General features: G+C 45.9%; 1 protein-coding gene across 2 annotated transcripts; it reads right to left on the bottom strand.

The window, feature by feature from the left end:
* Positions 1-1,097: 1,097 nt before the first annotated feature.
* Positions 1,098-26,470, bottom strand: MDM4 (MDM4 regulator of p53). Of its 2 annotated transcripts, none has more exons than XM_087762144.1 (11): positions 26,310-26,470; positions 19,979-20,085; positions 17,170-17,244; positions 15,602-15,735; positions 15,082-15,131; positions 12,119-12,180; positions 11,256-11,352; positions 9,723-9,883; positions 9,025-9,159; positions 8,203-8,283; positions 1,098-6,428 (listed from the first exon to the last, which is right to left on the bottom strand). In XM_087762144.1, exons 2-11 carry the CDS (start codon positions 20,051-20,053, stop codon positions 5,874-5,876), a joined length of 1,425 nt encoding a protein of 474 aa, XP_087618270.1. In that variant the 5' UTR covers positions 20,054-20,085; positions 26,310-26,470; the 3' UTR covers positions 1,098-5,873. The 2 variants fall into 2 exon arrangements, with proteins under 2 accessions (XP_087618270.1, XP_087618271.1); XM_087762145.1 differs by lacking the exon at positions 26,310-26,470 and adding an exon at positions 21,975-22,112.
* Positions 26,471-26,629: the final 159 nt, after the last annotated feature.

Below are 26,629 nucleotides of genomic sequence, written 5' to 3' on the forward strand. Positions count from 1 at the left end.
CTGCTCTCATAGCTGCTGCAGGACAGAATGGAAGCGGCTGCTGGGTGCAACCCAGCCGCCTGCCAACAGCCGGTCCTGGACCCCAGTCCTACCTGGGCCCGCTCGTGGGAACGCAGGCAGGGAACAGGCAGGGGCAGGACCATAAATACAAGCAGCTCTGCCCTCTGCCAGCAGGTATCCCCCTGTCAGGGATGGGGAACCAGCTCTGGTTCTGTTCTGACGCCAGAGGTGGAGCTTTATTGTTCTCCTACAAAGCAATCAAGATGCTCTTCGTTATGAAGCAGCATCTCCTTGGCAAGCAGCTAGTGATAAATCACGGCTGGGCATGTGTGGGGCTAGTTTACAGCACAAAAGAGCAACGTGTGCTCGTCTGTTTTCCTCCCGATCACCTGCAGCCTGCTGCTCTCCACCAGCACCGTAAACCAAGAGGCGCATAAGGCAAGGCAAACCCCAGCCACGGGGCTCCTGTCCCTCACTGCAACCCACTCGTGCCAGCCGCAAAGGCTCAGTACCTGCGGGCGGAGGCGAGGAGGGCTGGAAGGCACCTGCCAGCATCCCGCTCAGTGCCACGCATGGCCGGCGGGTGCCCTCTAGTGAGCTCTGCTCACCGCCTGGGCCAGGGCTGCTTCCATCCATCCCACACGCAGGGCCAGCAGCGGCAAGGACGGGGCCAGCAGCGGCAAGGACAGGGCCAGCAGCGGCAAGGACAGCTGGAGAAGGGCTCAGTAACCTCCTGGCACCACCACAAGCAAACGATGCCGTGGTTGCCCCTCCTGGGAACCTGGAGTGGCTACAGCTCTTGGTGGCAACAGGACCGGGGAACCAGCTTAAAACCAACACGGCGAGTATTTTTTCAGGCTGGCTCCGGAGATGAAGCCTAAGCCGTTCCCCTGCTGCCATTCCTGCTGGCTTTTGCAAGCACATGCATTCGTGCTACGGCCTCCCCTCCGTGCAGGGCAGGCGCATCCTGGGAGGGATAGGGGTCTCTCCCCCCCTGCAAACAAGCACGCAGAAGATCACAGGCTGCTTAACTGGTAACAGGCCTTTACTTAAAGGTTTTCCCTGAAACACAGTACAAATGAAAAAATAAACCTACGTTATCATAGAATGCGCTCAATTTAATTAAATTCATTACGCACAGGACACAAAAAACTGGGCCATCAATTTTGTGATACGTGCCTTTTTTAAGTAGTGCAAACACACAGATGTTGTTTAGTAAGCGCTCCTGCTTGTTCCTGCAGTGACTGTGTAGGTGTACACTGAGACCTGGAGTTTTTCTAAACACAAAAAATATCTCTGGAAACAACGGGCTGCAGGGAAGGGTGCTGGGGAGATCCAGCAGGAAATCACTCTTTCCAGAACAGCAAGTCTTTATCTTTGCAGAGGTACAACATGTTCCTGCCTTCGTGTATCTCCTCAGGCTGATCGCGGACGCGGCTATGTGTGGTAGGAGTCGGAGACTGAAGAGCATCACCGAGTTCAGGGGGCTGCATCTTCTTGGAGCATCTGCTCAGCGCGGCAGGCACGGGGCGTCCCCACGGACGCGCGGGCAGCGAGTGCACATCACCGGGGTAAAAGAGTACAGAAAACCAGGACTGCAATCACAACAGCTGCCTGTACTGATCATAATAAGGTGCGGAGAGCAAGCTGATGGGATGTGTAACCCAGCTTGTGGCCGATGGTTCTGCTGGCCAGACACGACCACGTAGTCACAAGCAGGGGTCTCGCTTGTTTACAAAGGAGTAAGCAAAATTCCAGCCATTGCGGACAGACAAGAGAAGAAGGATTTCCAGAACAGAAACACTGCTGTCCGAAGGTCATCTGTCCTTTGGAGCTATTCCAAATACAGTTTACCACCTCCATATAACTCATGGGTCTCGTATCTTGATAGCACAGCCTCGCAGTACCTCCTTTTCAAGGATCCCGATGCTGCTTGCTGATGTCCAGGTGGCCAAAGAGCATGCGCGGGAGCCAAGGAGTTCCTTGCTCAGCTTATGGACAACGACAGAATGGAGAGCAGTGCCCTGGCTCTTCCTTCAATCGCTTAATCATGGCATCTTCCAAAATGGTCAGCCTTCACTGAAGGCCTCTAGTGAGAGCATTTTGCTTTTTCTTCTAGGACTGGAAGATGAAGCTCAGAACAGGCAGAGTGGGAGCAGGCAAAAGCAAGCTACCCCAATGGGTTTTGAGACACTCCGTTTCCACTTCCATTTGTCCGACAGCCACTTTTTCTCTGGAAGGAGAGCTTCCCAGTAGCAGATACAATCTATGTTGGATGCAGAAGGATGGAGGCAAGCTGCATTATTGTCTCCATCACAGTCATGCACCATAATAAATATATAACACAGGCAGAAAGTTCATAGCTGTCTTTGTGGAAACCCCCGCCGTTCAGAGAAATAAGCACTCTGGGGTGTTGCTCCAAAGGATCTTTGTAATTTATGTAGCGGCTTTGTTTAGGCTAAATTGGCTCGATAATACATCTCAGCGGAGGAGGGACACTGAGATTTTTGAAGAGAGAGCTGAAGAAAAGGTTGCTGTGCTGTGCGCGTCAGTAAACGAGAGTCACTGACAGTAACTGAGAAGAGGCACTTCAACTGGAAAGACTTTCAGGAGCAAATGCGAAGCGTGTACCTCTGGCTGCCGATACAGAGAGCTTAGGTACGCGTACAGTATCACGCTGCAGAGCACGACGTGCTGAACGGCACTATACAGCTGTGAGCCTCGTGGTTCCCATACTCTATTTAAATACCCACCAAAGTAAGAAATCTGCTGGTTCTGGGGATAACTGATGTCAAAATTTCTGGCTGAGAAGCTGAGGGATCTAGTAAATGAAAACCTGACCTACAGGACACTTGTGCCAGTGAGACTTCAGCAGGTTCCTGAGGAACAGCAACCAGTGTCACTGAAGAAAAAAGTAGTGAAACAGAGAAACCTTTCTAATCTGGGCATCAGAAGACAGCTGCGCTCAACACTTCTCCTAACAGATGGGCAGCAATGACTGCTAACGATTACTACGGACCCCTTCTCTCATATTGCACTTCATAGTAAAACCACTCCGAGAGAACTGTCATCCGCTACAAGACACCAATGGCGTCGTCAGAGAACCCGAGTTCGCAGCCATCTCAGGTAAACGCTCAGCTCCTCCAAAAAACAGGTTTCTGAGTTAGGACTCCACGTTAACTGCTGCATCTGTAGAAAAGGAAAGTAATAGCACTGCCTGCACCTCAACCTAAGCATTGTAGCTGAGTGCTTTGAGCTAGTTCCTCAAGCCATACCGCAAGCCTGCACTTCCTAAAGAGTGTCAGAAGCGCAGTTCTTGGTTAATTCCTACTTACTTAGACTCAGACTTAAAGCAATAAAACATCCTTCTCCTACACCAAAACTCCCCCCCTCCAAGCCCCAGCCGCAGCCTGGGCAGTTACAGCTACGCACAACGTGCTTGCACTGCAATAGCTTATTCTTCTATAGGAAGGATAATCAACTGTAACATAGTGATACCTTATGTCCACTACCTATTTCAGTTAAAAAAAAAATGAAGAACTTGACAAATGCATGTTGTAAACACTGTGGTTGTACTGAACAAGAAGTCACAGATACAAAGATCGTTACACTGAAAGTCATCCTGCAGATTTGCTTTTTATCACAAACTGCCACACTGACAACATTGTCATTTACTAATGGAAGCTGCATACAGCTCTCAGTAGGATTTTGGTAGGGATATCCAACCCCGTTCCTGGAAACTCTCCTGACTTTTTTTTTTCAGCACAAATTACATGCTTTTCAGTGTGGCCAGATCTGTACAATTCCATAAAACTGCTTTTAGCAAAACATTTAGTTCTTGGAAGCAATCGGGGCGAGGGGGAATTCACAGTATTCAGAAGTGCCACAAAGTGCCACAACGCACCCTGCTGAGCCCGAGACCCTTAAAAGAAGAAACTACCTGAAAAGGGAAGAAACTACCTGGCAGGAACTCCCTTCTGTATTCCAGACAGACGCTGCTGAGCTTAGCATGATTAAAGTGCATCACCAGCAATTTAACAGCCTTCTAGTTAAGGAAGCAGTAAGTCAGCTTTTCCATGTGGATTGATTCCCATGGACTTACACATAGTGCACCAAAATACCAGACGGTTATCCTCCGATTTTTAAAATACAATTGTAAATAACAGCCAACAATAATAGTCTAAATTATAGCCAACATATAGAAATAATCACAATACTATGCAAAATACAAAGTAGACCTGACTTTTGGCAGTGATAGGCAGTGACTGCTTATAGCACCTACTCTGGTATCTTTGCAGAGAAACAACAACTTTGACGTCGCCGTTCGCCGGGACCTTCTGCTGGGCAGGTTCTGGGGCCTTCCGCGGCACGCCTGACCTGCTGGGGCTGGACCAGCACGAGGAGCGTGGGAAACGAGGGGGAAACAGCCTAAAGAAGCGTCGAGGTATGAGCACTATCTTCTCTTTTTTTTCTGGCTTCGGGTGTACTTCATAGATCAGAGGGAATTATACAGCAGATGACAAAACAGGATTTATTCGACACACTGTACTGAATTCAAATGCCTGTGTACCTGAAAGGTGAAGGCACTGTTGCTACGGCTGCATGACGCAGGCCCTCCAAAGCCCTGGAGAACGGGAAGGCTGAGGAAGATCCGAGCACGCTCTAGGATATGAGCTCAGAAATGGGTTAGACGTTTTTAAACTGCAAGTTCTAGCTGAGTTTTAACAGTAGAGCAACGATGCACAGCTCTGAGGGATGATGTAAATGCTGCAAACAGATTTGAAGTGTTAAATCATAGGGAAAGAAAATCAGAGGAGAAAATTAAAAAAACTAACACCAAGCACAGCCCATAGATTAACCAGCTGCAATCGGTGCTTTACAGGCATTATTTTTTCTTCCCTCAAAGGCCCATGCCCTGTCTCTAAAGCCACATCGCACTCTAAAGTGAGCATCTTCTATCCAGACTGGCCTGATGAGACGAGGCAGGTAGAAGCTGTAATGGTGCTGTAAGCACAGAGCTATGAGAACATCCCAAACATGCACAGAGCCGTTCTAACTTCACACTAATCCAGCTGGCAGACCAGATTCTGAGCTAACGCTGGACAGGCTTCATCAAAGCCTTGCAAGATGACAAAGAACTATTTAAATGAAAAAAAGAATCAATAGAAATTAAAAGATCCAATAACAAAGCAAGGGATTCTTTTGCCATCTGATATGTGACCTGAGATAGCTACAGATTAAACGTTTGGGAGGACTTACTCCAAGTCTGGGAGCAAGAGGACCTTCACCTTAACTAACAAACCTACATTAAACAAAAAAAAAATAATTCAGAAACCAGATTATTTACTTCTTACTGCCCTCAGGAGAACTGATCCTTGGAGAAATGGCTTATCTAAACTGCAAACACCTTGGTCTACCCTTCCCTCCCACCCCCTTTCCCACCCCTGCATATATATAGCTCAGAGGCAGACCCCCCCTTAGGAGGCATTGCACAGGGTTTGACTTACTGGAGAACGCTCCAAAAGCCAAAGTTATAACTCCTCCCAAAACCTGTTTTCTGCAAGGACCAGTTGTCAGAACAGAGAATACCAGTGACACCACGGAGCTGAAATTAGAAAACGTAGACAATTTCAAAGCTAGGGCATTGATACCAACGTGCCGGTCACCCTCTGCTCCCTACGGGCTTTAATTTAAATGGACGTCGAAAAGTGGATGATGCTTCATTTAATGCAGAGAATTCCTCAGTGTTCTTGGTCAGATTTGAGCCTTAATTCTCTTTGGTATTTACTGGCTAAGCTCTGAAGTTAGGGTTTGTGCGAGTGCAAGAAAATCTGTGTGCTCTCTTTTGGTGGAGAAGGCCTGAACTGGCACAACTACCCCATGAAGATCCTGATCACCATCTCAATCTCTTTCCTGCACACTGGGCAAGGTGATCTCTTTTTCTTCAGCATCTTTGCACACTTGAAACAGGCCACAAGGTGAGCAGTCCTTCCATGGACAATATTCCCATCCCGTGGTCTGTGATGGCATAAGAAACAAGGATTCAGTAATTTTTTTATACTCTCTAAAGACTGTATTTCTTCCTCCTTTTTATGCTCAGTGAAGTGCAACAGAGACTCCTTGCTTTCACATTCTTGTGCCAAATCCAAAGAGTCAATAGAGCTGCAGGGATCTACACGTGACTTGTTTTCTACCACGTACAGGTCTTTGGGTTGGCCAACTGGAGCAGAAATAGTCCTTCGGCAGTCCGGGACATCGATCCCGTCATCGTCATTTTTGTTTTGCATAGCATCAATGCTGGACAGAGAAAGAGAATGAGCCAGTTTGGGACAATCTGAATACCAGTCTTTCCGTAAGGCCCAGCAGCGGTAACAGTACCGTTTTCCTGGAGAGTTAAATTTCTTGCATTTGGTGCATTGCCAACAGTCCTGAGGAATGATTGAGGCAGACAAAAACAGCAGCAAGTTAGTGTATTCTTGCGTACGACTCGTCTCCTCTACACAGGAAAAGCAGCAAAGGAGCTTCGTCAAAAAAGGACGTTTATTACCTCGTATAAGCTTGCGAATGCATGATCGCTAGTTTGATTATCAGCACCTCAGAAAGCCTAAAGAGAATTTTACTACCCCTGTGCATTCTACTGATGCAGATCCCTTAAGCATTAAAATCTGTCCTTCCTTCCTCCCAGCCTTCAGCACTCTGGAAGAATACAATGTTCTCAAGCTGTGCAGTTTATTGAATTTTCAGTATCTCGCTCTAAATTCAAGGGTAGAGCTCCTGGAATCAGTCAGGAATATATTTCCCAGACTCACTAATGACTTTAGCATCTGTTGAATCTGCACAACTAATAGCAGCTTGCTTGATTACCCCACAATAGCAAGGGCAAGAGCTGCCCAAGTTCAGAGCTATGACTCAGCTGTCCAATGCCAGGGACATCCCAATTTGTCAAGCATGCCGAGTCTAAAAAATAATGCTAAAAAATTTTGGTGCCATCAGCTGCAAAGAGGATCGTGATACACTTTTGCTGACTTACAACAAAACTTCAAAAGGCAGCCTGCAGAACTGGGAGAAAAAAAGGGCAGATAAAAGAACACAAACTTGATGTCCCTCAAGATCTATCATGAGGGAATTCAGAAGAGGAATGGGGTAGTGGGGAGGGGTGACAACCCAGTAATTACTGCTTATTCTCTCTTTCCACCTTCTTTTTTTCATTTAAACAGGGAAAAGAGCTGTGGTCTGTCCTTAGAGAGGCACTGCAAGGGCAAAGACATTACGCCAGCAGGTACGCAGGCTCTCCTCCTGACAAGGGCCATACAAGTATCTGAGAAAAATGGGGTGAGACGAGAAGCAGACTCTCTTCTCATCCCAGAGATTACCACGAAACAAGTGACAGCTTCAGAGCTGGCCTGGACACCCAGGGCTCAGTGGAACCCTGATCCTGACACAGAAATTTCCACTAACAAGCTTTTTTTGAGTATGAGCACTTCAGTGGTTACAAAGCGCCTGCTTTAGATTTCTGAATCTCTGCCAAGGACTGTACTCCAGATCTCCTTTCAGAGGACAATACAGAATTAACCTTATTAAAACACTCATGGATATTGTTAATACTAACTTCATACAGCATTAGACTGACTGTGCTGGAAACTGAGAGCCTAATCTTCATTCACTGCCTGGGTGTGTGAAGGGACAAGTTAAATCATGAGTAAAAAGCCAGTGGCTGCCCATGCTGACACTACCTTACCCTGCACAAAAGGGACGAACAACGTAGAAACAAGGACCCTAAGCTCCTAGTCAAAAAACACTCCTAGCTAGAGCACGTATAAATTCTCTCACATTGCCACAAGTGGCCAAAATCACGTCAGTTCCAGGACTGCTCTGTGGCCAGGAGAGACACTTGGTGGCTTTGGACCGGGTGGGTCGGAGCACTCACGGGCTGCCAAGGCTCAATGCCCAGCCAGTTCAGAGCTTAACAGAGCCCTATCCAAAACAAACCAGACCAGGTCAAGCCAACTTCTCTACATTCTTTCACGTAGCTTACAAAAAGGCTTTTTTGGCTTGATTTTTTGCCTTTTTTGGCCTTTGAAGCGCATACAAGAATCAGCTTCTCCTACCACAACCAGTAGTAGCTGTAGGATGAGTTTTTCCAACTACAGCTAGGACTGCAGCACACTCCAAGCAAGGAACGCTGACCTGAAGGATGCCTACCTCAGAAGTAGCTTCTGTATCTGTGTCATCACTTAAGCATTGAGAATCCTCAAGGTCATGCAAACATGCATCCTCAGTCACCTGGAAAGAGTGGATGTGTTGTTAGAGGGGCACAGTAATCTGTATTTATGATGTGCCTGGCACTGTACACCAAAACTAAAATGACTACATCATCACCATGAGAATTAAGCCATTTCGAGAAGCGAATGAAAAGCCATTTTATGTACTGTATCTATTCCAGAATAATGATAACTGTTGCTGGGCTGGTTTACAGTCATATTTGCCAGCGGTCTACTCGTATCTCTCTCTGATGCACACAACAATCGTACAAATACAAACACATACCCATCTGAGCGGTCCTACTCGTTTCCATGGAAGAAAGTAATGAACTCAAGCCTTTTAACGCATATTTGATTAACTACTCTTACGACCAATCTTACTACCCCCTCAGCTCGCAGACTCAGGCCAGCCGACCTTACGCTGAATGCTAACACAATGTAAACTGAGACGTTCCTCAACTCTTTTCATTTATTAGTCTTGCAGATATTGGCTAGAAATACAGTAAAGTTGCTGCCAGAGTTTTAATTAATTTTAAATTAATTTTGTGCCTTGAAAATACACACATTTAAACCAAAACCCAAGCAGATTGACTATACAGGAAAGCTCCTCACCCCACGGACAGAATGGTGACAGCCTTTTCTAAAAAGTTTAAACTCTGGATGGTTATAGATCTAGCTCCTCCAAAATCAGCACAGCACCATGAGATCAATGAAACAAGGCCAGCCTGTGGAACACATGCACTGTGGCTGTTTGAAGAGGTACCTTTTTGTCACCTTCTTTCACTTCCTCGCAGTCAACCGTTTCCACCTTGACTGCAGCACTGCTCTGATCCGACGGGCATTCGTTGAGGAACCACAAGTCATCAGTAGTATCCGAAACAACGGCAGTGTCTATGTCCTGTTGGAAAAGAAACAGGAGAGACCACTTAGAGCTCAGGTTAGCAGCAGCAGGAGTACCAGCACCGCAGCCATCACCACAGCGAACGCCTCTCCCCTCTTCCTCACTAACAGCCTTCTCAGCCCTGGGCAGCTTCTCCAGTCACCCCTGTGAGAGCGAGGGGCAGCTCACTGCTCTCCCAAGACACCCCTTCTGCAAGCAGCACTATGCTCACTCCCCTCGCTAGCTGGCCATACAGCAGCTGGCCACCACGCTACAGCCATCCGCACCGCGTAACAGCTTTCAACCCAGAAGAGGGGCAACTCCTGAAATACAACCAATGCTCCGGAGTGCAGAAGGACCTCCAACGGCTGAACACAGCCTTCAGAGAGCGCCTACTTTATTCAAGAACACTAAAGGTAACCAACCACCTGATGTGAAAGGCTGGGACAGGAACACACAAGGGAGAGGCTGAAAATCCTGGAGTGGGAAGGGGAAAGAAAGAACAAGAATATTTTATTTACTTGGAACCCAAAGGAGGAGAGGAAGAGAATACAGCGCACCTATTTAAAATGTCTACACACCTGGTTAGTCTGAATATCTGTTGATCCATTACTTCTGGACTTGTAATTGCTTCTGAGGTTGCCTAAAAACCACCATGGAAGACCAGCTACATCCCATTCCTCAAACACTAGGTCCAGTTTAGGCTTCTTGCTTTTAGAGAGGTTTTCTATTAAGTCTTTGTCTGTAAGAGCCAAGTAGAATCTAAGTCATGCCACACCTACATTATTTAAGAGACTAGCAGAGAAAAATTTGGCCCCATCTGATTTTAGAAATCCTTCTTCCTCCTTCTTACAGCCAGTTACTGCTAAGAGCTTTGGGGTTCGTATGAGTGTACTGGGATGTTAGATCTGCCGCATAGCTGTACTCGTGTATCCGCCCAAGTGAACCTGGCAAAACAGTCACTGCACAGCCATCAGAGGTCAGAGAAGCATCCCAGTGTCCCCAGGGTCTCTAGAATGGTACAGGTTCTCTTTAGCTTTACCTTAAGACTCAATACAGAAACGCAAACGCTTCTTTCAGAGCTCTAACCAAGTCAACACCGAGTAAATTTCTTGAGTGACTTAAGATGCAGAAAGAACTGGTTTGAGTTTAGTTCCAACTTCCAGGGATGGGAGCTCCTGAATTCCCAAACCAGGTTCAAAATAGGAAGCAGGAAGGTAAGAATCCATCCTCCATAACCCCATGCTTCAGCCTCCTTTTTAGCACGTGCAGTTTAGTCTATGATCCCAAACTCGGCGGTCTGAATTTCAAGATAACCTTGAATCTCTCTCTCTTCGGTGCCAGGAGTTTCAAAGGCACAGACAAGGACTGTTTCTACCTCTTTTGTACATGTAGCCAGGAAAATATCTACCACTCTCATTTGATCTGGAAATACCCACACTTGCAAAGAAGATTTGGTTTTACAAATTAGGTTCCTTGATGTGAGAACGACATGAGAATAGAAAGTAGAAAAACAGGAAAATTGCTCCTGTAACATCAGAAATCCGTATGAGTGAACCGGCAAGAAATCCCCAGATATTAAAACAAAGGAAATGTCTAAATATGAAGGAGCTGTATTACACTTAAGCTGGATAGAAAAAAACTTCCATTGTTATTCAGTTCCCTGATTGGTTTGCAGGTAACGACTGCAGACGGCTCGGGCTGTGTTCTATGTAATCAGAGAAGAGAGTCCCTTGAGAAGATAAATAGATACAAGTATAATTTCAGCATTTAAAATACCCTTCAGCAAGGTCTGTAAGATTTTTCATGGCATTGTTTAGTGATAGATGTGCTTTTGGGGCTCAACCTGCCATTTTATTCAAAGTGTTTGTTTATTTATGAGACCACATATCCAAGCTAGAAAACACGTCTATCATAAAATACCTCTGGCGAACATTTGCAGTTCTCTCAATCTTTAGCATAAACCGATGATTTTTAAAGATTATATTCCACAACAGGTTTTTATTAGTCTCCCAATACCCTCCTCCAGCATTTTGCTGATGCAGAGCTCAACATGTTACACTGGAGAAAAGATCTTGCACACATTGTGTTACTGCAGAAAAGCTGGCACTCACCTTCATAATTCTCACATTTTTGCTCTGAGGTAGACAAAGCAGAAGCATTGCTTTCACCCTCCATGATGGCAGTGTCAGAACCTTCTTGCTGGCTAAACTGCATGAAGGAAGGAAAAAACAGATGTTAGTCCACCAGAGCTTATAGGGACAAGGGGATGTAGCACTTCCATTCCGAGTCACCAGCTGCAGCACAAGACCGAGAAGTTATGATGAGAAATAAAAGTTTCTGAACAAAAACTACACACTATTAACCCTTTAAGAAGGCTAATGCATCTGTAATCAGCACAAACAATATACTTGCAACCTAGGAAAAATCTTAAGATTGGCAAAAGTCCAAAAGTTGCCATCTCTAATGCAGTAATACGGTGATGTTTGTGACTCTCTGGCCCCCAATGTGAACAGACACCTCCCGGCTCAGACTACCTGAATCCCAAAATACACCTGGAAACAACTTTGAACGGGCAAAGATTTTTCCTAGGTTTCAGATTCTGCCTGAAAGCTTCTGAAAACAATCCTACTAAACACAAAACTTGTTCACACATTTTAGAAAGCTTAATTATTTGGCAATTCCTACTCAGAGAGGGGATGGGAGAGAAGGGGGAAAGACATGAAAATACAGAGCACGCTGGAGGAACTGAGGACTAGAAGTGCTACACCCCAGAGAAACGCGCTCAGAGACTGGTACTCTGTTATGAAGAGAACAGAGAAGGGTCACTCTGTCCCTGCTCTGTGGACTCCAAGAACTTTTCAGGAAGGTGAGGACCTGGCAGCCAAGCAGCACAAAGTTCTGGCAGTCCACCATGCACAGGTACAGAGAAGGGGCACTCTGTACAACAAAAGAAACCACCAGGCAGTGGGTTTACCTTCAGCTGGTCTTGGCTTGGCTTATCGACGCTCTGTTCCTTTGCGAGATTCTGTGCAGCATCTAGATGGCAGGTAAAACAAAAGAAAAAACCTTCCCTGGTAATAACCATTCTCACAACACAGAGGGTCTTCAGCAAGCAACCAACGAGCCAGGCTTGGCAGACCTCTAAGTAGCCCTTTAAGAGAAACAGAACCCTTTCTTCCTTAGAGACCTGGCCGTTTCCGAGGAAGGCATTACTCCAGTATCCCCTAGGCTTTGCCAGGTGCATATGGAGGCTTTAGCCTATGGAATCGAGAGTCTGTGCCTCCTCAGAGATGAAGCTTGATGAAACCTCACAGCATGTAAGAACCTTCTTCCCAATGTGAAAAACTATTCTTCTTCCTCCTGGCTGTCCTCCCATCACAAGTTCTAGGTCCTTTACACAAGAGGTCTGCATGGAGCCAGAAACCCAGAGCAACAGCAGAGGGTGGGGACTCTCACTTGAGGGCTGGATCAGCTCCACACTGAAGAAGGTGAACACAGAAGAGTAAGGTTTGTATAAATACCTGAGGACACCATCTCTTTCAGCGTATGCTGAGACAGGAAAAATGTCTTTCTTAAAGGGTGTGGGCACAAAGAACAAAGTGACTAGACTAAAGAAGGGAAAATGCCATGCACAGCAAGCTCCTTCCTGGGTAACTGTGTACACATCCATAACACAGTTTAATCCAGACGATTATGCTGGCCCCAAGAGTTAATTAAAAGGCCAACCTAAATAACAAGAACAATCACCTGAACAGAAATCTTTCTACATAATAGGAAAGCTGCACTTAGGAAGTCTACCCTTTAAACAGAATGACTTGCTAGAGAACAAAAGATGCAAGGATGGCTCCTGCTTGCTCCCCTTTCAATTTAGCACAGAAATTCCCTGCTGAATGCCAGGCAGGCATGAACAGTCCAATTCACGCCACGAATCATGGCACTGATATGAAGACACTGAAAACTGCTGCTATAGGCCGAAAAGTGGACCACAAAGTGGTCTGTAAAATGGGCCAAAACACAGGACCACGTAATGACGTGGCTCTATCCCATACTCTTTGCCTTCTGTGCATTAGTTCAGCTTTCCTTTCGTCCCTTCCATCACCCTACAGCTTCTGCAGTCACGGATTGTTTAATACCTGAAGGAAAACAGAAGCCAACTGGCTCATCCATAATTGCTCTGGCTCTGCAGGGGCATTAGAAGAGGTGAAGACTTACCCTGCTGACACTTTATAAATAATGCAAACTAGCCTTAAACACTGTATGAAAAGACACTCCACTTATTGGAAGGCTTCCTTTTCTGAAGCCAACATATACTATACAAGATGTCCTTAAAGTGAGGTATTCCTAAATACACCTCCTGTGAGCCACGCTCAGAGTGAAAGCTAGCCAAGTAAGGACACCATCTGATAAAGGGCATTATGTGAGAGCTTGGTCTTTATTATCGAGATGTACTGTAGTCACTTTTCTTTCTACAAGTGTACTTAAAAGAAGTGGCCGAGATAATCTGCAAAATGACGTGCTGATAAGCACTGATTTGGCTAATGAATACAACCAGCTATTACAAAACATGCAACATGAAGACCTCTTTAAGCCCTATGGCACTTCTAGTTATTCCTATGTTGCGATGAAGGAAAAACAATACCTAGAGTCATCCTTCCTATGTATTTGTCGAAGGTCTGGTCTGCCAAGCTTGTTTCGTTTTATAGTCACACACATACACAAGCAGACACGGCGGTATAACTCAGCGATCATCTCCCTAAAGGAACAGCATTTCCTTTGGCAGGTTTAAAAATAGTTACACCATGAGAGGACCACACAGGCACACGTAGCCACACGCACGCAGGCACAGGCACACACCACGGAGAAGGGGACAGGGCAGCAGAGGAGAGAGTGTTTCACTGGGATCCTTTGCTCTCCACATACACTGCCTATAGGGAAGAGGCCAGGGCATCACCAGCGAGCGAAACAGCACTCACACAGTTACTCTGTAGGCAACGTGTTTAGAGGAGAGTCCGCTTAGGAAGATTCTTCTATATAAATAGAGAAAGGAGGGGGACCTCAGAGGCACCAATATGTGGCTCAAAGCAGAGGACTAAGCAGGTCAGGGCCATGTTTTCTCAGTTTCTAAATTTCCACGAGCTTTTACGTACGTGTGCAAAAACAAACCAAGCCCTTATGAAGAACTAAGTCCATATTATCTACTTAGAGACCCCAGGAAAACTCCACAGCTCTCCTGGTGCAGCTCCCTCATGATTTGCACACTTGTAGTTTCATCAGAAGTTTTTTTTTCAAATTAAGATTACCAGCCGTACAAAGGAAACTGGCTGCAAGGAAGCCATCAGCCGAGATTAATTTAAGAATAAATTTTAATTTATGACTGAAGGACTTCTGATGTAGATAGATTTGATTTCTCTTATGAGCTGGGAAAGTAACAGTGACCTTTAAAGGTTCAAGTGTTTGATTAAAGTCCAGACCTCTTTGGCTTGCAGAATTAGGCTGAGTTTCCAGCACTCTGACATTCAGTCTCAAGACTATGAAAGTATAAAACGAGGTGAGAGCAAGAAGTTGCAGCATGCTACGAAACTGAGAAAAGACTGAGAAATCAATAATGATTTGGGTGGGATACTTCAGCCACGTTGATTTGTACATCCGCAGCATTTAGCTCTGTCACTGTGGTTCCAGACAGAGTGTCTGCTGCTCCAAGGTTTGGCCATTGGTCACAGGCAGCCACGTTACTCAAAAGAGGTAACTGATTTTGTATCACAACTACTGATGGCGGACACACGGAAAAGACACATACTCAAAGAGACTGTCTTGTCAAAGCCTTCATTAGCAGTTTGTTCCAACTTCAGAAACATTTCTCTTTTCTGAATATCATTACTTACCCAAGTTACATCAACACTATATTGAATATACTTGCCCATACTGTGACAAACCTACCTGCCATTGCAGCAGAAGTCAGGTTCCGTTTCAACATGTCATAGACTGGGCTGTGGGAAAGAAGGCGACGGTTGAGTATACTCGCAAAGCCAAGCAGCGTTCTGTCCCTTTTCAACCAGGGACAGAAATTCTCTTTTATTATCCAGAGAGACACTGGAAACTGCGGGGGGGGGAGGGTTGCCATTCCTAAATGCTTGCTACAGAGAAGTCTAGCTCAGAACTTAACCGAAGGATGCAGATTTTTGCTTAAATGTGAGATCAAGGGCCTGAGAAGCATGCGGAAATAAAAGGGGGAAAAGATGTCACCTCAAGCAGCTCACTGCCTGGACCACTCAGAAGTGGCTCTTCAGAACAAAGGAGCTAAACTCAGACTTTTCAAATGCGTTACCAATAAGCCACCGGGCAGGGCCCTTGGTGTTCAGGGAGGTTTATGTGACAGCGAACAGAAGCAGCGAGACCAAGAGTCTCCTCTCTCGGCAACGTCTATGATACAACCTACGTTAAAGGTCATGTTTCCTACCTTGGATCTTTTACAGAGAAGCTCTCCAGTCCCAGCAGTTCTCCTAGCTGATCTCCTCCACAATAGACCATGTGCTGCTGTCTTTTGTCATAGAGCTGCCTCACCATTATATACTGTCCTAGGTAATGCATAACCTGGGGATACATAACACCATTAGCCACATCTGCAGTTGAAACCAAACCACCAAAGACCCTGGATATTTGCTGTAGTTTATGACACGTGCCTCCTGCTATCCTATACAGCGTGAATCAAATAGTACCTGCTTATTGTGCACATCTGCAATTTGTCGCCGCCTCCCAAGCAAGGGAGAGTTATGCTTTACCATATTGTTATAAGGTTCGTAACTATTAAACCTTGACAAAAAGGAAAACTGACTTGAAGATGGATAAACAGAAGTCACTCTGCTACCTCACATTAAAACGAAACACGACATGGGTGACAACACTTTTATCTGGGCAGTCTCCCTCAGTGCGAGGTGCAGAGGGAGACTGCTGCTGTTCAACTCAGCATGAAGAAGAGAAGGAGATGGGTGGGGAAGAGGCAGAAGGTATCCCCTGGATATACGCTATTACTAAAGGATGACCACAAGTTACAGTGCTGTCCCTCAGGAGACAGTCTGCAAGATGCAAAAATAAGTGCACTAGTATCCCAAAGAAGGATGGAGAGGGAACACCCTCTGAGAGCTAGCGGATGCTGCCAGCTACAGTGAGGAATCCGGAGTACAAGAGGAGAAGGCAAAGTTAAGCATAATACAGGCAGGTTCCACCCATTACCCACCGAAGTGACCCTCCTGAATGACAGTGGCACCAAAAAGTCGTTAACAGTACTCCACTGACTGCAAAAAAACTGACTTAACTGAGTTAAAATGTTAATCTATACAAGTAACCTGCATTTAATACTCAACTCCCCCCATTTAAACCATTCAATTTGTTTTTGCAAAAATTTTTAGAAGCTAAATAAGTTATTTAAATGCATAAGTGTTTAAAATAAGTCACAGGGCTCTGCAGGAATATTTGACACATTCATAATGAAAAACCACTGCATTTAATTCTTTGCAGACAGGACACTCTTGTAAATCACAGTCAGTGTCATTTTTTTAATCTTGTACACATATTGCATTTTAATCTTAAAATAAATGAATTCACAGGGTCTCTTAGGTTTAGCTGACAAGCCATTTTGAAGGAAAGTTAAAAAAAAATATCAACTAGAATTCAATTTTTAAGGCTTTCATGCACTGAGCAGAGAGCGAGACAATCGAACAGAATCTCCCACATGCTCTCAGGAATGTGGCTATCCCATCTTTCCTTTCCCTAAAGAGGTTTCTGATTTTCCAGGATAAATAATTTTCTTTACTATTTCACACTCCTATTCCATTTCCTCCGGGGGCTCTCAAGACAATTTATGACCAACCAAATCACAACAGCCCTATGGGTAAGGTATCCCGATTTTGCAGCTAGGGCTTCAAAGTATAGAAAAATTAATAGCCAGCCCCGTCCCTTCCCCACAAAGAGCCATCTCCCAGAGAACCAGGGACAGGCACAGTTTCAGTGCCTAGAAACTGAGCCCACCTCCTTCAGCGTGAAGGTTTCACCTTGGGCGCCTGCAGCCTGCAGAATCTTCAGAAGCGGCAGTTTGGGTCGCACCTAAAACACAAAGCAGTTTTGTTTGAACGACACGAAGCAGTGCCCTGCTGAGAGAAAGCTCCGTCACCCTGGCACGCACGCCTGCGTACCACCGCTAACAAACCCAAGTTGCCCAAGTCAACCTGTGTAAGACTCACACCCAGCACAGAGCTGACAACCGTGGTATGGGCTGGAGGTCTGGGGAAAGGCTGCTTGCCTCAGGCCAACCTGCCGAAGGCTGGTATTCTTTTTTACAAGTAATCTGCACCGACAATCGCTTAAAAAGAAGTTAGAAGGACTGAAAATCAGCACAATCATTCTGACTCAAGTGCAAGACAAAAAAAGCCAAGGAATTTGGGCAGCCAGCTCTAAAGGCTTTAATCACTCACATTGTCCCATTAACTCTGATGTCATTCATCCTGTGTGATTGGAAACTCAGGCCCTTGGTATGGAGTCCCCGGCAGCGACTAACCAAATGTACTGAGTCATCTCTTTAGGAGCAATGATGGTGCATTCAGATTGCCACTTCAAGAGCAGCATGCCTGAATTTTCTCAATTAGTGCAGTGAAGAAAAGGGGTCTGCTCCGTACAGACCTCAGGGAGTATGTATTTATTAGGATCCATGAATAGGCACATAATAACAAGACTGCATTAAACACAAGGTGTGGTTAATTAATGGCAAGGATCAGAGCCTGTATTTTCTGTGGATCTCACTCATCAACCAAAACCTTTATTATATAAAATATAAAGCACTCTGGGAACGATGCACCTGCTCCACAACCCCTTTAGGTTTCACCCACACACCCAAGCAGCTTTGAGTAGCAGATGAGACAGATGATGCTATATAAAACAGTAGCAAGTTTTAAATAGCTACTTCCCCCCATGCTGCTACTTCATCTACTCCACAAGAATTTCAACAATTCTTAGGAGAGTGCCAACATATGATCTGATGCCTTGTGTTCCCTAAAAACGTCAGAAAGCCCTCACTGTTCTCTGAATGCTACACAATTGTGTACAATATTGTATACTAATGCACATTTCCCACACTGAATCTCTTCCTCTCTTCTCCTTGTCTATCAGATGCTAATACAGCAAGATATTTCAATTTGTCACAGCACAGAAAGTCCAGTCCTCAGCATGCTGTGTCCATTGCTGTTTCCCCTTTGACAAGGCTTATGCTTTCTCACGGCATGTAACCCATGCTAGGCAGGAAAGGCCCTTACCTATCAATGTTAGGTGGGTTCACCTGGGCCTCATACCCACCCCTCCTTTCTGCCTATATAAATGCAATTGCAATCCCCACTTTCTTTCCCAAGGAGTAGAGCCTGTTTGCAGCTCTGCAACGCCTTCCCCAAGAGACAGCCCAAACTGCAGCACCCCTTTCCTGCACAAGGTAAGAACGGGTTTGCATCGCTTGTCACGAATGTAATTTGCCACTCAGCGCTCTGACAGTATCTTGGCAAGGTATTTGTTCCGCTGTTTTCTAATATTGTAAAAGAACCGTCTCCTGTGAATGTGCCTGGTCTGCCTGTTTTCTCGTTATTGTGTTTGTTAAATGCATTTTCAAGCTCAAACAGAACAGCTCCTGTCCAGCCCCAAGTCTCTTTCTCAAGAACAGCTTTTTCACTAGAAAAAAGCTCAGCACAACTGAAATAAGTGCTTGTATCAGCACATGGTTTTTAATAAGATAAAATTATGTGTTTACATTCATTCATTTCTCTAATGACCACTCTCAAATGGGTTTTGAAGTCCCTTCTTATACATCTCTTTCTGATTAAAGAAGTAACGTAGTTAGCTTGATCATTTTAAAATGGGCCCTTAGCTACCACTGCACAGCCAAAATGGAAGTGTTTATTCTGCACTGCCTGGAACACTGAGTGTTGACAATCAATATTTTGCTACTAATATCAGAGCCTATTTACTTATTTTTTCATGCAGAGTGAGTTGAATAAATAACCATATACATCAGTTCTGCACAGGACTTGGCTACATTTCAGAGCTTCTAAATTAAGCCTCAAATGGGTTCTAAATTAAGCCTCAAATGGGAGGATCTCTCAGCTTCCTTTCGGCTTATTTCCACTCCTACCACATCCCCTCATATTGTGGAGACACTTTTTCCAATCAATAGGCTTAGGAAGGTTGGATGCCTCTCTTGGAGAAACCTTCCTGACTTTTAGACCAGATTTCTACTGTTGTTGTTTGCAAATTTCTCTTCTCTGACTGGCTGTCAACATGGTGTTGAGCCATACTCAAACCACACACACCTGCCACGCTGGCCTTGGCTCGCAGCTACAACTGCCTTTTGTTCCAGGGACACTCTAGGGAGAGGCAATAATGTGAGCACTATGTGTTCGATACTTACTGAAGTTGACTCCAAAAAGGCACGGGGATGATTACTGGCTAGATAAAGTTCAGCGTGCGCGGTTACAAAGCTCCAATACAACTGTCACAAATAGTCCAGCACTAGGAGGAATGCTGTACGTGGAATACTTCAAGTACAGGTCCAGCACAAAAACATGCATTATGCAATTTCTTATATTGCCAGTTTTAATTGCTTTTTCCCCTCCTCCTCCCCCTTTAAAATGTTCATAAATCATTGATCTGACAGTGAAAGCTAATGCGACTCCTCAGGATAAAAGCCCTACTCCATTAGGCTAAATTCTTCTTAAATGTACTCAGAGAGCTTTGATTTGATGGAAGAAATCACTGCTTTAGTGAGGAGGAAGCAGTGAAGGTAAGTGGGAGAGATAATTACCTGGCTAACTTGTCCGAGTGTGATTCTGTGGGCATTCTCAGCTGCTGGATGCTGGGCAGAGGTTGGAGAGGTCATTGTGGTAGTGATCAGCTGTTTATAGCACACACCTATAAATGAGAAGGTTCATGTACCAGTTAAGCTGAGAAACCTGGTCTTGAGTTTAACCACTTCCACTTTTTAGAAGCTTCAGGAAACCAGTGTTTAAAATTAGCCCTGCATGCATATCTTAAATGACTGCTGTAGAATGCTAATGTTACTGTGCCCCTCACCTGCTCTGTCCAAAATGATCTGCTTTGTCCTACCCAAGCTGTGTCCAGCTGCCCAGTGCCTGACCAACAGCTGTGTGGGAACAACTGGGACGGATTTGCTGAGGCACTGAGGATGCTTTGACCCTGCCCGTCTCTAGGAGTCGCATGACATGGTGAGGAACTTGGGGACCTGCCAGTCTCCATCAGGCCCTTGGCAAATTCTTAACATGGTGAAATCCTTGAGTCAGAGGTAGAGAAAGAGAATCTGAGTCACAATTGACCACAATGGAAATCTTCACAAGGCAGCAACCCCCCGACTGCCCAGAAGGAGGAGTAGTCACTGCTGATGGCGATGATTAACACATTCCCCACCTGCTTTTCCAAGAGCTGAAAACCTGCTAAAGCTGCTACAGCCTTCACCCCAAATGACTAGATGAAGGCTATAAATTAACAGTTCTAACAGCATTGCTGGGCGAGCAGGTGAAATGATCCTTTCCTGGAAAGGAACAAAAGGGGAAGTCCTGCAGCTATTTGAATTTGTCAAGCCCTATCAGTTCAGTACCCACCCAAGGAGCAGGGCTTCATATGCAGAATGATCTGTAATGACTCATGTTCACAGCACAATCCAGTCTAATCTACCCCACACAACAGGTTTGAAAACTTCTTTATATTTAAAGAGAAAGGATGGTATAAATTAACTAGCCACTGAAAAAAGGTAACTTGAACCTGCCGGAGAAGGAACTTGAGTCTTGACTTTTTAGCCTCCGCACTAAAGCTCAGACCAATATACCTGTAAAACTGTTGTGTGTCCCTGGACCTATTACAATAAAATCTCCATTTCCATGTGAATTTAGTCGTACTTCTGCAGGCAATACCAAAACAAGCTCTGCAACTGCCACTGTGGTAAACTTATGGCTAGAGCATGAGATGAAGTAAAAAGACTGGCTCCTGAATTTGCCTACATAGATGCAACTCTGGGCAAGTTTTTACTGTGTGGAATCTGGAAGAAGCGTCAACTTTTAATCCACGCAGTAGTTTAAATTAGATTTGAAAATGTGGAGCCAAAAAACTTTCAAAGCAATATCTAAATTGTCTTTCACAGCATTTTCCAGATATAGTAAATGAATGTTATTACTACATCAGTTATAAAGAATGTGAGCCAGTATGATTAGCCACATTAAAAAGTGAATACTAGCAAAATAACCAGACTTACGCCGGAGGAATGTAACCAAACATTTTAGATGTAGACAAAACAGGCTGAACATCTATCTAGCAGGCAGTGCAGAAACCTCAGTAATGACAAAAATCTGAGCTTTAGCACCAATTCAAGTTACTGCCCACTGGTAACCATTCAACTCCTATCCCTTCCTCTGCCCCATCTATTAAAAGGGACTTAACAGTGACTTTGTTGGAGGCTTCTGATAGTTCTTATAGCATTACTTTTCTCTGAAGGCACTATCGGGAATAAAATAATTCCCAAAGATCAAACATATCTCTAAATATTTAGGAAAAGCTTGATTAAAGCATATCAAATATTCAAGTTTGGTAAATAGCATTGATAGTGAGAAGATCTAGGTAGTAACTCAAAATAAGTGACTTACAACAGCTAAAACCACTTCCACGTTACCAGTGTCTTAAATTTTAACTAAGGTTTCTACTTGATAATGCCAAGCATGTTGCAACACAAACTGCCCAGAGGATCCTTTACAAGCTGAGCTGTACTTTGTACCAGCTGCAGCCTAACTTACCAGCCTTGACCTTCCCTGCTGTAAGGAGTATCACTAGGATGGGCTGGCCGCTGCCTCCGTTCCCCAGGCAGCCCCTCTGCTCCTGCCAAGAAGAGTCTGCGGGTCCTTGTGCAGGAGAGCAGCTCCAGCAGCCCTGGTTGCTCGGTGAAGCCTCCCCAGGAGCTCTGCCACCTCTGGCTGTGCTCCCGCTCCTGCTCTGGGCTCTGAGTCGCTCTTTCAAAAACCGCTCCTGCCTCCAACTCATCTAGTCAGGAAAGGGAGTCACTAAATACATCGGCTTCTGATAAGAGCTTAAGTTGGTGTGAAAAACAGACAAAAAGGAGAGCGCTGTGGATTTCCTCTCCACCCCCCATTCCTGGAAAGGGGCTCTGCCACCCCTGGGTTAAGAGTCAACTAAAGATCACTTTAACTGTTTCAGTACTGGTTTTATTAGAGAAAGGCAGGCAAGTTAGTGCCTTGCCTCCAGTCTTTACAGATAAATTGTATTTTTAGGAAGTTTGAGTCTTAGCAATACTAATTTCCTTTAATAAGAAATTAATCTAGGGATTACTGAATGCTATCTCCCCAAGTATGAAAGCTCTAAAACATGTCTAGGCTGCAGATACCCACAAGATTTATGGAGGCAGCCACCAGTCGTTGTCCTGCCAAGACAGAAAATTTCACTTATGTTACCACCCTCTGTACACAGGCTGGCCAGAAACACAAATGGTGGAAATTCCTAGAGAACCGAGAAGCTTCTTGCTCAGTGAGCCCTAGTGAACTTTCCCCTGCAACTCTATTTTCCCACCTATTTTATGCCGAATATTTTCCCTGGCAACCCTGGAAGTGTCTAAATTAACTTGCAGCCAACTGAACAAAGCACCAGCGGGCTCGCTGCTGCTTCCCTCTATAGCTTTGGAGCTACATATGTAAGAAAATGACACTGGACCAGAGTAATGACTTGGAGGAAACCGTGAATCATGAAGGAGTCATGAACTAACCATTTTTTCCACTTGAACACTTTATATGGTCATGCACACTATAGGAACAAGTCATCTGCCTGTTTTGTGAATACAAGTTCCCAGTCTTAAGAGATCTAAAACCCCACTAGACCACAGCTTTTGATGCTTGCAGAAGGAAAGGCTTGAGACAAAAGATCTTAACAGACCCAGGAGAGTGCAAGCATAGGGTACACGGACTTTTCTTGATGGTAGTGTCTGAAAAGTTGAAGCTAAACTTCTAATTCAAGTTCAGTTTTTGTTTTAAAATCTCCTTCTTTTAAGGAAATAATACAGCTTCTAACTTCTGTGCAAAGTGAAAATACAGCAGGGAGTGTAAACTAGATGTTATTGTTTTGGTGGACTCTGTAATGGCTTACTTCAACAGTGGGTTAAGGTCTGATGTTTAAGTCTCGCCCTCAGTTAGCATCATCCTTTTTCAGGCTTTGAAATAAAGCAAAATTTCTACTGAAAACAAACTGGTAGCCTCATGTACAGCATCATGTAGAGAGCAGCCCTGGAGGGGAGGCTTTACACAAGCACTAATCCGACAACTGAGTCGGAGCTAATCAGGTTTGTCCCCATCAGGGTGAGTCCCTGTGAGTTTTCATGCCAGCGAGTCCTTCTGGCCACTGATCTCACCTGGCTTGCCACAGAAACACCATTACTCCTCCCTGTAAACCACACCTCACCATATCCTTAGCTCCATCAATGCTGTCAGAGCGCTGCTGCCTTTCTCTGGGCCGTACGTTTCACCTGATGACATCACTGTGTTCCCAACGCGTTCATACACGTCCTTTGAGAGCTGCACGATGCCAGCCAAGGAAACATCAAAGTTGCCCCTCCGCTGCCACCTCCCAACAAGTGCTGCCTTGTCATGATTTTACTCCATGAGACCTTGCAAGTGTTGGCTGGTTATTTGGGGCTCTGGCTGAGGAGCGGCAGCAGGAGGAGAGAAAACTGGGCTGTGAATTACACGATTTAACAGATTTCACGCTTCACAGACTGCCTGACTTCCATTTTTGCTGTCCTGTGCTCAGTTAAGTGCTCTAATTCGTTGCTTTGGTATTGACTTGGCATTCAATCAGGAAAAATATCCTCTGCTAGGAAAAGTATCCAGAGAAAAGCCCAACTTCACTACGGAGAAGTCTGTTAATGCATTACTTATGGCAACAAAAGGCAGGGCTGTTATTTTTAATATTTAGCTGAAACACTGGTTTGTAAAGAGTGCCTTTTTGGCAACTGCTCTGGAGTAAAATCCAGATCTGCTAATACAAAAACGTTTTCATTCTGAATGTCACCTGACAGGAGTTTTGTTGCTGACACGATGCATCTGCCACAAACTGTGTGCTGCTTCCCAAAGGTCTGCCAGTAATGCACCAAAATTAGCTAACCTTTGATAAATGTTAGTAGTTAAGAGATACAAATGTTATGCAACACTCTCTTTATTGCAAAACATGTTAAGTAGGGGGAAAAACAAAACTGACGTTTCAATCAGAAAAGGTGCACTGGCAAATTGCTCTGCAAATCTCCCCAGGTCAGCTGCTGCTGACAGCGTGTGTTGCTGGTGATGTCTGGAACGGGGCAGCGCTTCCATCCCACCGCGCACACCCTTGTTTCCATTTACCTCTATTTTAACAGATGAAATTGGGCTTTTCTTGGGGTCGCTTTCCCCCGTAGCAGATACTTCCTTAAGGGAATGTCAAATCAATATCGCTATTTTAACGCATTCAACCGCGGAGCAAGAAGTAGATCGTGACAATAAGCTTCTTCACCAGCTAAGGGCTATATAATACCCTGAAGTGACCGTGCTGACTGTTCCTGTCCCAGAAATCTACAGTTGAGCTGTAAATTTCTTTCTCTTCAGTGTTGAGCCAAGTACTTTAGAACTTATGAGTCAAACTGAAGCTAGTAAGCACCTATTTTTTACAGCAGTGAAAAATGAGAAAAGCCCTTATTTTAATCACATCTTCAGCAGGACTAGCTGCGTGATGTTTCACTTAGTCTGTGTATGCCTGAACATCTAGGTGCTTTTGCTCTACTCCCGACAGAGCTGCTAAAGCTACAGGCATTCACTCAAAGTCCTGTTACATGTCTGTTTGCTACACAAAGTCCAGAGTGCGCTTCTGAAGAAGCAGGCGCTTGGGATGTGAATTTTAACCCTTTTCAAGCAGCACATTTCCCGTGCCGTCTCCTAGCAGTAGGTGTAAGGGAGGGCAGCGCTCAGCACCTCACCTACCCGGCACAAACAGTCGACACTGCCCTGCTTGGAGCAGGGCCACCTCCGCTGGCAATGCGGTAACTTGGGGCTGCTGGGGAGCGTTAAATGAACAAGCACCAGAGCAGAAAGAAGGGCAAGTTTTTGTAACAGGCCTCAGTTCTGCACTGCCCCAAACACGACGTGTCAGAACTGATCAGCCTAGAAACTAGCGATCAGCTTTTAGAGTCCATCTGTTTAATAAGCGTGAAACTTCACACATCTGATCTTTGAGCTATTAATCCCTCCCTGAAAATACTTCCTCGTTGGTAATGCTGCACTCGGCAGAGCAGCTCCTTCCAGGTGTTGAACTGGGGAGCCTCTGGCAGTGTTCTGCCCTGGAAAAGCATGGCAGCATCCCAAGTTAAAAGCGTGGTGTGAAAGATGACACATGGCAGCGAGCAGTCCCGGCCAGCGCCCTGCTCTGCTCTGCTCATATCGCATTTCTCTGAAGCTTTTTACTCTAAATGCTGACAAAGTTTTCAGTGCTGCAGATCACCGTTAGGTATGCAAAAGATTAGGAGGCAAAAGGCGCGCTCTGGAAAAGATGCGGTAATGCAGAAACACTTGTCGCGTCTCCTTTTATGACTGGCACGGATGGTGTAAGCATCAGCTAACTGCACACTGTAAGCTGTCAGACAACAGTAAGATGTCCTTAAAAGTGTTCGGCAGGAAATATAACAATACTAAAGTTTCGAAGCGCGTTTCTGAGCGGCAGCGGCCCAGCTCTCGGAGCAGAGCCCTGGCTGCGCTTGCCCCCGACTAAGCGGAACGATGCTACCGAAACGCGGTTTCTTCCCTCCAACGGGAAGGGCTAGAACTGGGTTTTGACATTTGATTTCTTCTTTTTTATTTTTTGCTGCCCATGAAGATAATTTTCAAGCAGAACCTGCTCCTCCGGCTGCGGATGCCCAGGGGCAGCCCCCGCTGCCAGCAGCCGGCTGCGGGGCTCCCGCTCCCCCCGGCACCGCCTTCTGCCGAGCCCCCGGGCCCCCCACCGCTCCTGGGCCGCCTCCACCCCGGCCCCCGCCGCCCTCCCCGCTTCCCCCGGCCCGGCCTGCTCGGCACCGGAGCGCTGCGCCCCCGAGCCCCGGCGCTCACCCTATCGCTGCTCCATGGGCCTCAGGTCGCCCCGCAGCCCGGGGTCGGGGGGGTGGGGTAGGATAGGGGGGGGACCCCTACGCCCCCGGAGGGCTCCTCTCCTCCATCTTAGCGGGGCTCCGGGCCGCCACTTCCCCTCGCAGGCAACATGGCTGCCCCGGCGGGGCCGCGCCACGGAGCGCGCCGGAAGCTGCTCCTAGAGAGGACGGCAGCGCTGCGCGGGGGGCGCGCCCGCCCCCCGCGGTGGAGGACCGAGCTGTGAGCGGGAGCTCGCCGTCCCCCGGCCCGGTGCGAGCCCCCCCCCCCGGCCGGCACCGCTT

Source organism: Nipponia nippon, unplaced genomic scaffold (genome assembly GCF_047370975.1).
Source record: "Nipponia nippon isolate SJK-2023a ecotype South Korea unplaced genomic scaffold, ASM4737097v1 scaffold_25, whole genome shotgun sequence".
NCBI lineage: Eukaryota > Metazoa > Chordata > Aves > Pelecaniformes > Threskiornithidae > Nipponia > Nipponia nippon.

What these genes read in the sequence shown, in the direction of transcription:
- MDM4 (XM_087762144.1), bottom strand. Translation starts at nt 20,053, where the DNA reads ATGACCTCTCCAACCTCTGCCCAGCATCCAGCAGCTGAGAATGCCCAC. An exon ending in AAACCTTCACGCTGAAGGAG is followed by an intron (nt 15,736 to 17,169) that starts GTGGGCTCAGTT and finishes ATGTATCCCCAG; the next exon opens with GTTATGCATTACCTAGGACA. An exon ending in CAAGCCAAGACCAGCTGAAG is followed by an intron (nt 11,353 to 12,118) that starts GTAAACCCACTG and finishes TCCTTCATGCAG; the next exon opens with TTTAGCCAGCAAGAAGGTTC.